The sequence below is a fragment of the Bombina bombina genome, chromosome 7, assembly GCF_027579735.1.
Source record: "Bombina bombina isolate aBomBom1 chromosome 7, aBomBom1.pri, whole genome shotgun sequence".
NCBI classification, from domain to species: Eukaryota; Metazoa; Chordata; class Amphibia; order Anura; family Bombinatoridae; genus Bombina; species Bombina bombina.
The window spans coordinates 581,673,147-581,687,004 of record NC_069505.1 but is presented as its reverse complement, the minus strand read 5'-3'; the positions used below and the strand labels follow the sequence as shown (position 1 = coordinate 581,687,004).

Here is a 13,858-nt window from a genome sequence, read left to right as displayed (position 1 = left end):
TAGTTTTAGTATGGAGCAGGACGCCTCAAAAGTTAGGATGTTCCATGCCGTTCTTAAGGCGTTTAAGCCCATCGCTTTTAAGACGGCATGGAACGTCCTAAAGTAGTCAAGTGGTTAAATACTGGTGCACAGGCCCTTACAGCATATTTGCAGAAGAAAAGACAGTAATAACTTTTATAAGAAGCATTTTTGCCAATGGAAGTATATTGCATACATGCTTCTATTTCATATTGGAATGCTCCTCTGTACATTTCATTTTTGACCTTTCTACTGATAATGATAACATTTTTACCCTCACTAGTCAGGTACTCCCAGGGCTGATCTTTGTAACGAGAAGCAACGTCAAATGGGTCCTCTGAAGTGGTAAGCGGGCGAGTGCCTAGAGACAGCAACGTTGGAACGTGACCCTAGAACAACATAGAAGACGAATTTATCAACACAGATAATCTATGAATCCGGCCTGCAGATCTTATACAAACTGGTCACACACCCTCTCTGTCTGAAGGAGTTTCCTAATTAGATCTCTTTAATGGCGTCTTCTGTTATTCTCCATATTCCACTTTGGCTACAAACACATTTGTGAAAAGGGGTATTCTCTAAACAAACTAAAGCTGTCCTTTCTGCAACTCCATGATGCCAGGAAATTAAATGTCAGATGCGCCATAAAACATTTTGAGTTATGTGCATATTCTAAAAGGGTAAACTGAGATAAACTGTGTGGGGAAAAAAAAAAAAAGCTTATAGGTATTTTAAAGTGAAAGTAAACTTAGTCCGTTTATAACACATAAATATATTCTATTACATTGTACTACTAAGATCGCTAAGTTGAATTTTTCAATTTCTTTATTATTTCAAGTTTTATTAATTATTAAATTTCCTACCAGTACCATGCTAACTCCTCCCATCCTCTACTTCCTAATCTTTCTGTGTGGTGACGTATAGAGCGGTCCCACCCGCTCTATACGTATCTTAAAAGCACGTTCACAAATAACATTGCATGCGCAAATCGGCGCTTTCTCAGTCTACCGTGCGTGCGCTTATCTGCAAAAACATAATTTATGCTTACCTGATAAATTCCTTTCTCCTGTAGTGTAGTCAGTCCACGGGTCATCCATTACTTATGGGATATTAACTCCTCCCTAACAGGAAGTGCAAGAGGATCACCCAAGCAGAGCTGCCATATAGCTCCTCCCCTCTACGTCATACCCAGTCATTCGACCGAAAACCAAACGAGAAAGGAGAAACTATAGGGTGCAGTGGTGACTGGAGTATAATTTAAAATTTAGACCTGCCATAAAAAACAGGGCGGGCCGTGGACTGACTACACTACAGGAGAAAGGAATTTATCAGGTAAGCATAAATTATGTTTTCTCCTGTTAAGTGTAGTCAGTCCACGGGTCATCCATTACTTATGGGATACCAATACCAAAGCTAAAAGTACACGGATGACGGGAGGGACAGGCAGGATCTTTACACGGAAGGAACCACTGCCTGAAGAACCTTTCTCCCAAAAACAGCCTCAGAAGAAGCAAAAGTGTCAAATTTGTAAAATTTGGAAAAAGTATGAAGAGAAGACCAAGTTGCAGCCTTGCAAATCTGTTCAACAGAGGCCTCATTCTTAAAGGCCCACGTGGAAGCCACAGCTCTCGTAGAATGAACTGTAATTCTTTCAGGAGGCTGCTTTCCAGCAGTCTCATAGGCTAAACGTATTATGCTACGAAGCCAGAAAGAGAGAGAGGTAGCAGAAGCTTTCTGACCTCTCCTCTGTCCAGAATAAACGACAAACAGGGAAGAAGTTTGGCGAAAATCTTTAGTTGCCTGTAAATAAAATTTCAGGGCACGGACTACGTCTAGATTGTGTAGAAGTCGTTCCTTCTTTGAAGAAGGGTTAGGACACAATGAAGGAACAACAATCTCTTGATTGATATTCCTGTTAGTGACTACCTTAGGTAAGAACCCAGGTTTAGTACGCAGAACTACCTTGTCTGAATGAAAAATCAGATAAGGAGAATCACAATGTAAGGCCGATAACTCAGAGACTCTTCGAGCCGAGGAAATAGCCATTAAAAACAGAACTTTCCAAGATAACAGCTTGATATCAATGGAATAAAGGGGTTCAAACGGAACACCCTGTAAAACGTTAAGAACTAAGTTTAAGCTCCACGGTGGAGCAACAGTCTTAAACACAGGCTTAATCCTGGCCAAAGCCTGACAAAAGGCCTGAACGTCTGGAACTTCTGACAGACGTTTGTGTAAAAGGATTGACAGAGCTGAGATCTGTCCCTTTAAAGAACTAGCAGATAAACCCTTTTCTAAACCTTCTTGTAGAAAAGACAATATCCTAGGAATCCTAACCTTACTCCATGAGTAACTCTTGGATTCGCACCAATGTAAGTATTTACGCCATATTTTATGGTAATTTTTCCTGGTAACAGGTTTCCTAGCCTGTATTAAGGTATCAATTACTGACTCCGAAAATCCACGCTTTGATAAAATCAAGCGTTCAATCTCCATGCAGTCAGCTTCAGAGAAATTAGATTTTGATGTTTGAAAGGACCCTGAATTAGAAGGTCCTGTCTCAGAGGCAGAGACCAAGGTGGACAGGATGACATGTCCACTAGATCTGCATACCAGGTCCTGCGTGGCCACGCAGGCGCTATTAGAATCACCGATGCTCTCTCCTGTTTGATCCTGGCAATCAATCGAGGAAGCATCGGGAAGGGTGGAAACACATAAGCCATCTTGAAGTTCCAAGGTGCTGTCAGAGCATCTATCAGAACCGCTCCCGGGTCCCTGGACCTGGATCCGTAACAAGGAAGCTTGGCGTTCTGGCGAGACGCTATGAGATCCATATCTGGTTTGCCCCAACGCCGAAGTATTTGGGCAAAGACCTCCGGATGAAGTTCCCACTCCCCCGGATGAAAAGTCTGGCGACTTAGGAAATCCGCCTCCCAGTTCTCCACGCCTGGGATGTGGATCGCTGATAGGTGGCAAGAGTGAGAATTATCTTTGAGACTTCCATCATCGCTAGGGAACTCCTTGTCCCTCCTTAATGGTTGATGCCACAGTCGTGATGTTGTCCGACTGAAACCTGATGAACCTCAGAGATGCTAGCTGAGGCCAAGCTAGAAGGGCATTGAAAACTGCTCTTAATTCCAGAATGTTTATGGGAAGGAGACTCTCCTCCTGAGTCCATGATCCCTGAGACTTCAGGGAATTCCAGACAGCGCCCCAACCTAGCAGGCTGGCGTCTGTTGTTACAATCGTCCAATCTGGTCTGCTGAAGGGCATCCCCTTGGACAGATGTGGCCGAGAGAGCCACCATAGAAGAGAATTTCTGGTCTCTTGATCCAGATTCAGCATAGGGGACAAATCTGAGTAATCCCCATTCCACTGACTTAGCATGCACAACTGCAGTGGTCTGAGATGCAGGCGTGCAAAGGGAACTATGTCCATTGCCGCTACCATTAAACCGATTACCTCCATGCATTGAGCCACTGACAGGTGTGGAATGGAATGAAGGACACGGCAAGCATTTAGGAGTTTTGTTAACCTGTCCTCTGTCAGGTAAATTTTCATTTCTACCGAATCTATAAGAGTCCCTAAGAAGGGAACTCTTGTGAGTGGCAATAGAGAACTCTTTTCTTCGTTCACCTTCCACCCATGTGACCTTAGAAATGCCAGTACTAACTCTGTATGAGACTTGGCAGCTTGGAAACTCGACGCTTGTATCAGAATGTCGTCTAGGTACGGAGCTACCGATATTCCTCGCGGTCTTAGTACCGCCAGAAGAGAACCCAGAACCTTTGTGAAGATTCTTGGAGCAGTAGCTAACCCGAAGGGAAGAGCTACAAACTGGTAATGCCTGTCTAGAAAGGCAAACCTTAGGTACCAGTAATGATCCTTGTGAATCGGTATGTGAAGGTACGCATCCTTTAGATCCACTGTGGTCATGTACTGACCCTTTTGGATCATGGGTAAGATTGTCCGAATAGTTTCCATTTTGAACGATGGAACTCTTAGGAATTTGTTTAGGATCTTTAAATCCAAGATTGGTCTGAAGGTTCCTTCTTTCTTGGGAACCACAAACAGATTTGAGTAAAACCCTTGTCCGTGTTCCGACCGCGGAACCGGGTGGATCACTCCCATTAGTAAAAGATCTTGTACACAGCGTAGAAACGCCTCTTTCTTTATCTGGTTTGACAACCTTGAAAGATGAAATATCCCTTTTGGAGGAGAAGCTTTGAAGTCCAGAAGATATCCCTGAGATATGATCTCTAACGCCCAGGGATCCTGGACATCTCTTACCCAAGCCTGGGCGAAGAGAGAAAGTCTGCCCCCCACTAGATCCGTTTCCGGATCGGGGGCCCTCACTTCATGCTGTCTTAGGGGCAGCAGCAGGTTTTCTGGCCTGCTTGCCCTTGTTCCAGGTCTGGTTAGGTTTCCAGCCCTGTCTGTAGCGAGCAACAGTTCCTTCCTGTTTTGGAGCGGAGGAAGTTGATGCTGCTCCTGCCTTGAAGTTGCGAAAGGCACGAAAATTAGACTGTCTAGCCCTTGGTTTGGCTCTGTCTTGAGGCAGGGCATGTCCCTTACCTCCAGTAATGTCAGCGATAATTTCTTTCAAACCGGGCCCGAATAAGGTCTGCCCCTTGAAAGGTATGTTAAGCAATTTAGATTTAGAAGTCACATCAGCTGACCAGGATTTAAGCCACAGCGCTCTGCGCGCCTGAATGGCGAATCCGGAGTTCTTAGCCGTAAGCTTAGTTAAATGTACTACGGCATCAGAAATAAATGAATTAGCTAGCTTAAGGACTCTAAGCTTGTCTGTAATCTCATCCAATGTAGCTGAGCTAATGGTCTCTTCCAGAGACTCAAACCAGAATGCCGCCGCAGCCGTGACAGGCGCAATGCATGCAAGGGGTTGCAATATAAAACCTTGTTGAACAAACATTTTCTTAAGGTAACCCTCTAACTTTTTATCCATTGGATCTGAAAAAGCACAGCTATCCTCCACCGGGATAGTGGTACGCTTAGCTAAAGTAGAAACTGCTCCCTCCACCTTAGGGACCGTCTGCCCTAAGTCCCGTGTGGTGGCGTCTATTGGAAACATTTTTCTAAATATAGGAGGGGGTGAGAAAGGCACACCGGGTCTATCCCACTCCTTGTTAACAATTTCTGTAAGCCTTTTAGGTATAGGAAAAACGTCAGTACACGTCGGTACCGCAAAATATTTATCCAGCCTACATATTTTCTCTGGGATTGCAACCGTGTTACAATCATTCAGAGCCGCTAATACCTCCCCTAGTAACACGCGGAGGTTCTCAAGCTTAAATTTAAAATTTGAAATGTCTGAATCCAGTTTATTTGGATCAGATCCGTCACCCACAGAATGAAGCTCTCCGTCCTCATGTTCTGCAAATTGTGACGCAGTATCAGACATGGCCCTAGTATTTTCAGCGCACTCTGTTCTCACTCCAGAGTGGTCACGTTTACCCCTAAGTTCTGGCAATTTAGATAAAACTTCAGTCATAACATTAGCCATGTCTTGCAAGGTGATTTGTAATGGCCGCCCTGATGTACTTGGCGTCACAATATCACGCACCTCCTGAGCGGGAGATGCAGGTACTGACACGTGAGGAGAGTTAGTCGGCATAACTTCCCCCTCGTTGTCTGGTGAAATTTTCTTTACATGTACAGATTGGCTTTTACTTAAAGTAGCATCAATGCAATTAGTACACAAATTTCTATTGGGCTCCACATTGGCCTTTGAACATATTGCACAAAGAGATTCCTCTGTGTCAGACATGTTTAAACAAACTAGCAATTAAACTAGTAAGCTTGGAAAATACTTTTCAAATAAATTTACAAGCAATATAAAAAAACGTTACTGTGCCTTTAAGAAGCACACAAAAAACTGTCACAGTTGAAATAACATGAACCGGATTAGTTATAGAGACCAAATTTTCACATTAAATTTATTAATTTAGCAAAGGATTGCACCCACTAGCAAATGGATGATTAACCCCTTAATACCAAAAAACGGATAACAATAAAAATATATACGTTTTTATCACAGTCAAAGCACAGTCTCACAGGTCTGCTGTGAGTGATTACATCCCTCAAAACTAGTTTTGGAGACCCCTGAGCTCTGTAGAGACGTCCTGGATCATGCAGGGAGAACAGGAAGACTTGTGACTGAATTTTTACTGCGCAGTAAAAGCGCCAAAATAGGCCCCTCCCACTCATACTACAACAGTGGGGAAGCTCAGTAAACTGATTTTATTCAAAACAAACGACAGCCATGTGGAAAAATAATGCCCATGAAAAAATTTTCACCAAGTACCTCAGAGAAAAAACGATTAACATGCCAGTAAACGTTTTAAATATAAATATATGAGATGTTAATAAAAAGCCTGTTGCTAGTCGCTTTCACTGCAGAGAGGCTATAAGTTATATATATATATATACAGTATTTTCTTAGTGAAGTGCCATTCCCCAGAAATACTTCAGTGCAAACATACACACATATCAGCCTGATACCAGTTACTACTACTGCATTTAAGGTTGCACTTACATTATATGGGTATTAGCAGTATTTTCTCAGTCAATTCCATTCCTTAGAAAATAATATACTGCAACATACCTCCTTGCAGGTGAACCCTGCCCGCTGTCCCCTGTTCTGAAGTTACCTCGCTCCTCAGAATGGCCGAGAACAGCAAATGGATCTTAGTTACGTCCGCTAAGATCATACACAACTCAGGTAGATTCTTCTTCTAATGCTGCCTGAGAAAAAACAACACACTCCGGTGCTGTTTAAAATAACAAACTTTTGATTGAAGAAATAAAAACTAATTTTAATAACCACAGTCCTCTCACACGTCCTATCAGTTAGGTGCAAGAGAATGACTGGGTGTGACGTAGAGGGGAGGAGCTATATGGCAGCTCTGCTTGGGTGATCCTCTTGCACTTCCTGTTAGGGAGGAGTTAATATCCCATAAGTAATGGATGACCCGTGGACTGACTACACTTAACAGGAGAAACCCTGTTTGTTTCAAAATAAGCGAGTGTGCATGCGTGAAACGGGAGCGCGCTCCTAATATAGTAAGGGCTGAAAAATAGTTGCGCATGCCCAGAACTAGAAGTAGAAGGATGACGTGGTTTGACGGCCGCCTAACGGCCAGATTTTCAATTGGGTATGCGAACAACGTGACCAGTAGAGAAAAAAAAAAAAAAAAAATTAACGGGTTGAATTAGGAGAGTAAAAGAAAATGATTAATTACGGCGATAACTTTTTACCTGTAAATTTAAAAAAAAAAAAAAAAAAAAAAAAAAAAACAACATGAATGAAAGTCATATTATTTTGGCACTAAGGATGTTATTTAACACTGCAAACCAGGTAAGTTTACTTTCACTTTAATAACATTTCCAAAAATCTGCAAAATTACTTACACTTTAGTGTTGCCAAGTGTAGCCTGCTCCACCCCCCCCCCCCTTATCAGTGTCTTACTCCAAACCCCAATATATCATATAACAAAGTGTGCACGTGAGGATAATTAATGCCAGTAAGGGGGGGGGGGGGGTTGAGAAGGGACATCAGATACTACTATTGTTTGTTGCGAAGAGGCTTGCTTGCTTCTATAGGGATAAATGTCACACGCTTTGTGAAAGCTTCAGCATTATACTGTGCACTGCTTTAGTCAGGTGTCATGCGACTCTGCCCCCTACCATGCACAAGCACATTCTGCAGAAGCTATGGCCTGTATAGCACCTTCTATATATGGAAATGTGCAGGGGGGAGCTTGCTGCAAATAAAACTATGCCTGAATTAAAAGGGGTTAATGAGGGTTAAAAAACAAAATCATTTTGCAGATAAGCTTTGGCTGCATTATATATTTAGAAACTTATGTTAGTTCATACCGTTATATATTACTTTAAAGGACCCTAATAGATGAAAAATTACTTGCTCTAAATTGTTAGAGAAGGTCATTAAAAAAAAAGGGACATGAAACCCAATTTATTTATTTTATAATTCAGATAGTATAAGTTGTTTAAAATCACATGCTCTCTCTCATTTGTTTTGTTCTCTTGGTATCCTTTGTTGAAAAGGATACCTAGGTAGGCTCATGACCTGCTGATTGGTGGTTGCACATATATGTCTCATGTTATTGGCCCACCTGATGTGTTGCTTCTTCAACAAAGGACAGCAAAAGAAAGAAATTACATAATAGAAGTTGGAAAGTTGTATAAAATTGTACAATTCTATCTGAATTATAAAAGAGAAATTTTAGGTTTTATGTCCCTTTAAGACTATTGAATCTACACTACTGTGATTTAACCCCTGCAAAGTGGTTAAACACACAGTAAAAGTGATGCTCTGGATTAGTAGTGCGCTAAACATTGTAGAATTTTCTCCAGCCTTTCTGGGGATAGTGGGAAAGCTGTCAGGAGGTGAAAATATTATAATGAGAAAAAAAAAAAAAAAAAAACTCATAATACAGAGAGAGCATGCAATTTTAATTTTAAAACAACTTTCTAATGTACTTCTATTATCTTTGCTTCATTCTCTTTGTATCATTTGCTGAGCAAACCTAGGAGCAGCAATGCACTACTGATACATAGCGGAACAAATCTGCTGAGCAAACAACAAGAGACGTGTGTAGCCACATTCAGATTAGTGGCAGTCTTCAAGGTCTAAGAAATTAGCATATAATCCTCCTAGGTTTAGCTTTCAACTATGAATACCAAAAGAACAAAGCAAAATTGGTGATAAAAGTAAATTGGAAAGTTGTTTAAAATTGCATTCACTATTTAAATCATGAAAAAAAATTTTTTTTAACTTGACTGTCCCTTTAAATCAGTCACGTCTGCCACACCGTATGCCTCCCCAACAGTCCTCTGAACCAATCAGGAAAGCCCTAACACAATATGTCAATAACCCAAGAAAAATTGTGTGTAAAATTCCCCCAAGTCCACAGTTTTAAAGCAAAAAAAAAAAAATAGCGTGCGTATATTACCTGTCTCGGAAGTCTATGGGCCTTATGATAAGAAACTTGCAGACACAGAAAGAAATTACGTAATATCGGTAGATAAAATAGTTTAGTGGCGCTAATGAAAGCCGAGGATATATAATATGATGGAAAAGGATATTATCCTATATGACCTCTATAAAAATCAGAATAAATTCAATTTCATAAAAAAAGGTTTATTAACCCTAAACAGAAAAATATAATATACAGTACTTATTTAAAATCAACAAGAGTAAAATACGAGAAAAAAAAAAAAAAAAGAATAAAGTTGTGGCCACAACATATAAAGCCTATATCTCTCAAATGTGTATATAAAAAAAATGAGCTATAACAATTTTAGTTAGGCTGTATACCAAATAAAAATGGAAAGGCTTAAATTAAAGGGATACTAAACCCATTTTTTTTCTTTCATGATTTAGATAGAAAGGTGCTTAAAATATCATGCTCTAATTTACTCCTATTATCAATTTTTCTTTGTTCTCATGCTATCTTGATTTGAAAAAGCAGTACTGTAAGCTTTAGAGCCGGACCATTTTTTGTTCAGCACCTGGGTAGCACTTGCTGATTTGTGGCTAAATGTAGCAAACCAATCAGCAAGCTCTACCCAAGGTGCTGAACTAAAAATGGGCCGGCTCCTAACCTTTCATTACTGCTTTTCAAATCAAGATAACGTGAGAACAAAGAAAAATTGATAATAGGAATAAATTAGAAAGTTGCTTAAAATTGCATGCTCTATCTGAATCATGAAAGAAAAAAAATGTGGGGTTAGTATCCCTTTAAGCCGTCAGAGCATAAATTTTTTTTTTACAATATCTCAAGGTAAATATAGGATACAATTGTATCAACACATAATAACAGAATTCAGCATAGAATAGATACATATGACATGCCGCTAAGTAAGTTGTTTAATGATTTTCCAAAATAAGTCGTTTTGAAAAGGATTTTTTTTCAACACATAATAATAATAATAATAACATAATTTATGCTTACCTGATAAATTCCTTTCTCCTGAAGTGTGGTCAGTCCACGGGTCATCATTACTTGTGGGATATTTGCTCCTCCCCAACAGGAAGTGCAAGAGGATCACCCAAGCAGAGCTGCTACATAGCTCCTCCCCTCTACGTCACACCCAGTCATTCGACCGAGAACCAACGAGAAAGGAGAAGCTAAAGGGTGCAGTGGTGACTGGAGTATAATTTAAAAATTTAGACCTGCCATAAAAAACAGGGCGGGCCGTGGACTGACCACACTACAGGAGAAAGGAATTTATCAGGTAAGCATAAATTATGTTTTCTCCTGTTAAGTGTGGTCAGTCCACGGGTCATCATTACTTGTGGGATACCAATACCAAAGCTAAAGTACACGGATGACGGGAGGGACAGGCAGGATCTTTATACGGAAGGAACCACTGCCTGAAGAACCTTTCTCCCAAAAACAGCCTCCGAAGAAGCAAAAAAGTGTCAAATTTGTAAAATTTGGAAAAAGTATGAAGCGAAGACCAAGTTGCAGCCTTGCAAATCTGTTCAACAGAGGCCTCATTCTTAAAGGCCCAAGTGGAAGCCACAGCTCTAGTGGAATGAGCTGTAATTCTTTTAGGAGGCTGCTGTCCAGCAGTCTCATAAGCTAAACGTATTATGCTACGAAGCCAAAAAGAGAGAGAGGTAGCAGAAGCTTTTTGACCTCTCCTCTGACCAGAATAAACGACAAACAGGGAAGACGTTTGTCGAAAATCTTTAGTTGCCTGTAAATAAAATTTCAGGGCACGAACTACATCCAGATTGTGTAGAAGTCGTTCCTTCTTTGAAGAAGGATTTGGACACAAGGATGGAACAACAATCTCTTGATTGATATTCCTGTTAGTGACTACCTTAGGTAAGAACCCAGGTTTAGTACGCAGAACTACCTTGTCTGAGTGAAAAATCAGATAAGGAGAATCACAATGTAAGGCTGATAACTCAGAGACTCTTCGAGCCGAGGAAATAGCCATTAAAAACAGAACTTTCCAAGATAACAATTTTATATCAATGGAATGAAGGGGTTCAAACGGAACACCTTGTAAAACGTTAAGAACTAGGTTTAAACTGGCCAAAGCCTGACAAAAAGCCTGAACGTCTGGAACTTCTGACAGACGTTTGTGTAAAAGGATAGACAGAGCTGAGATCTGTCCCTTTAAGGAACTAGCGGATAAACCCTTTTCTAAACCTTCTTGTAGAAAGGACAATATCCTAGGAATCCTAACCTTACTCCAAGAGTAACCTTTGGATTCGCACCAATATAGGTATTTACGCCATATTTTATGGTAAATCTTCCTGGTAACAGGCTTCCTAGCCTGTATTAAAAGGTATCAATTACTGACTCAGAAAATCCACGTTTTGATAAAATCAAGCGTTCAATTTCCAGGCAGTCAGCTTCAGAGAAATTAGATTTTGATGTTTGAAGGGACCCTGAATCAGAAGGTCCTGTCTCAGAGGCAGAGACCAGGTGGACAGGATGACATGTCCACTAGATCTGCATACCAGGTCCTGCGTGGCCACGCAGGCGCTATTAGAATCACCGATGCTCTCTCCTGTTTGATCCTGGCAATCAATCGAGGAAGCATCGGGAAGGGTGGAAACACATAAGCCCTCCCGAAGGTCCAAGGTGCTGTAAAAGCATCTACCAGGGCCGCTCCCGGATCCCTGGATCTGGACCCGTAACAAGGAAGCTTGGCGTTCTGTCGAGACGCCATGAGATCTATTTCTGGTTTGCCCCAACGTCGAAGTATTTGGGCAAAGACCTCCGGATGAAGTTCCCACTCCCCCGGATGAAAAGTCTGACGACTTAGGAAATCCGCCTCCCAGTTCTCCACTCCCGGGATGTGGATTGCTGATAGGTGGCAAGAGTGAGACTCTGCCCAGTGAATTATCTTTGATACTTCCATCATCGCTAGGGAGCTTCTTGTCCCTCCTTGATGGTTGATGTAAGCTACAGTCGTGATGTTGTCCGACTGAAACCTGATGAACCCCCGAGTTGTTAACTGGGGCCAAGCCAGAAGGGCATTGAGAACTGCTCTCAATTCCAGAATGTTTATTGGCAGGAGACTCTCCTCCTGAGTCCATAATCCCTGAGTCTTCAGAGAATTCCAGACAGCGCCCCAACCTAGCAGGCTGGCGTCTGTTGTTACAATTGTCCAATCTGGCCTGCTGAATGGCATCCCCCTGAACAGATGTGGCCGAGAAAGCCACCACAGAAGAGAATTTCTGGTCTCTTGATCCAGATTCAGAGTAGGGGACAAATCTGAGTAATCCCCATTCCACTGACTTAGCATGCACAATTGCAGCGGTCTGAGATGTAGGCGTGCAAAGGGTACTATGTCCATTGCCGCTACCATTAAGCCGATCACCTCCATGCATTGAGCCACTGACGGGTGTTGAATGGAATGAAGGACACGGCAAGCATTTTGAAGCTTTGTTAACCTGTCTTCTGTCAGGTAAATCTTCATTTCTACAGAATCTATAAGAGTCCCCAAGAAGGGAACTCTTGTGAGTGGAAAGAGAGAACTCTTCTTTTCGTTTACCTTCCACCCATGCGATCTTAGAAATGCCAGTACTAACTCTGTATGAGACTTGGCAGTTTGAAAGCTTGAAGCTTGTATCAGAATGTCGTCTAGGTACGGAGCTACCGAAATTCCTTGCGGTCTTAGTTCCGCTAGAAGAGCACCCAGAACCTTTGTGAAGATTCTTGGAGCCGTAGCCAACCCGAATGGAAGAGCTACAAACTGGTAATGCCTGTCTAGAAAGGCAAACCTTAGATACCGGTAATGATCTTTGTGAATCGGTATGTGAAGGTAAGCATCCTTTAAATCCACCGTGGTCATGTACTGACCCTTTTGGATCATGGGTAGAATTGTCCGAATAGTTTCCATTTTGAACGATGGAACTCTTAGGAATTTGTTTAGGATCTTTAAATCCAAGATTGGTCTGAAGGTTCCTTCTTTCTTGGGAACCACAAACAGATTTGAGTAAAACCCCTGTCCGTGTTCTGACCGCGGAACCGGATGGATCACTCCCATTAGTAACAGATCTTGTACACAGCGTAGAAACGCCTCTTTCTTTATTTGGTTTGTTGACAACCTTGACAGATGGAATCTCCCTTTTGGGGGAGAGGATTTGACGTCCAGAAGATATCCCTGAGATATGATCTCTAACGCCCAGGGATCCTGGACATCTCTTGCCCAAGCCTGGGCGAAGAGAGAAAGTCTGCCCCCCACTAGATCCGTTCCCGGATCGGGGGCCCTCAATTCATGCTGTCTTAGGGGCAGCAGCAGGTTTTCTGGCCTGCTTGCCCTTGTTCCAGGACTGGTTAGGTCTCCAGCCTTGTCTGTAGCGAGCAACAGCTCCTTCCTGCTTTGGTGCAGAGGAAGTTGATGCTGCTCCTGCCTTGAAATTACGAAAGGAACGAAAATTAGACTGTCTAGCCCTAGGTTTGGCTCTGTCTTGAGGCAGGGCATGGCCTTTACCTCCTGTAATGTCAGCGATAATTTCTTTCAAACCGGGCCCGAATAAGGTCTGCCCTTTGAAAGGTATGTTAAGTAACTTAGATTTAGAAGTAACGTCAGCTGACCAGGATTTTAGCCACAGTGCTCTGCGTGCCTGAATGGCGAATCCGGAATTCTTAGCCGTAAGTTTAGTTAAATGTACTACGGCATCTGAAACAAATGAATTAGCTAGCTTAAGTGTTTTAAGCCTGTTTAAAATCTCCTCGATAGTTATTGAGTCAAGAGTCTCTTCCAGGGACTCGGACCAAAAAGCGGCCGCGGCCGTGACAGACGCAATACATGCAAGGGGTTGCAA

General features: G+C 42.0%; 1 protein-coding gene across 1 annotated transcript in view; it reads right to left on the bottom strand.

The window, feature by feature from the left end:
- MRPS18B (mitochondrial ribosomal protein S18B) overlaps positions 1 to 13,858 on the bottom strand; it is a 52,639-nt gene that overhangs the window by 27,802 nt on the left and 10,979 nt on the right. The window contains exon 2 of the mRNA XM_053722050.1: positions 293 to 407. Within this exon, the coding sequence (XP_053578025.1) occupies positions 293 to 407 (115 nt within the window). The remainder of the gene's footprint in view (positions 1 to 292; positions 408 to 13,858) is intronic.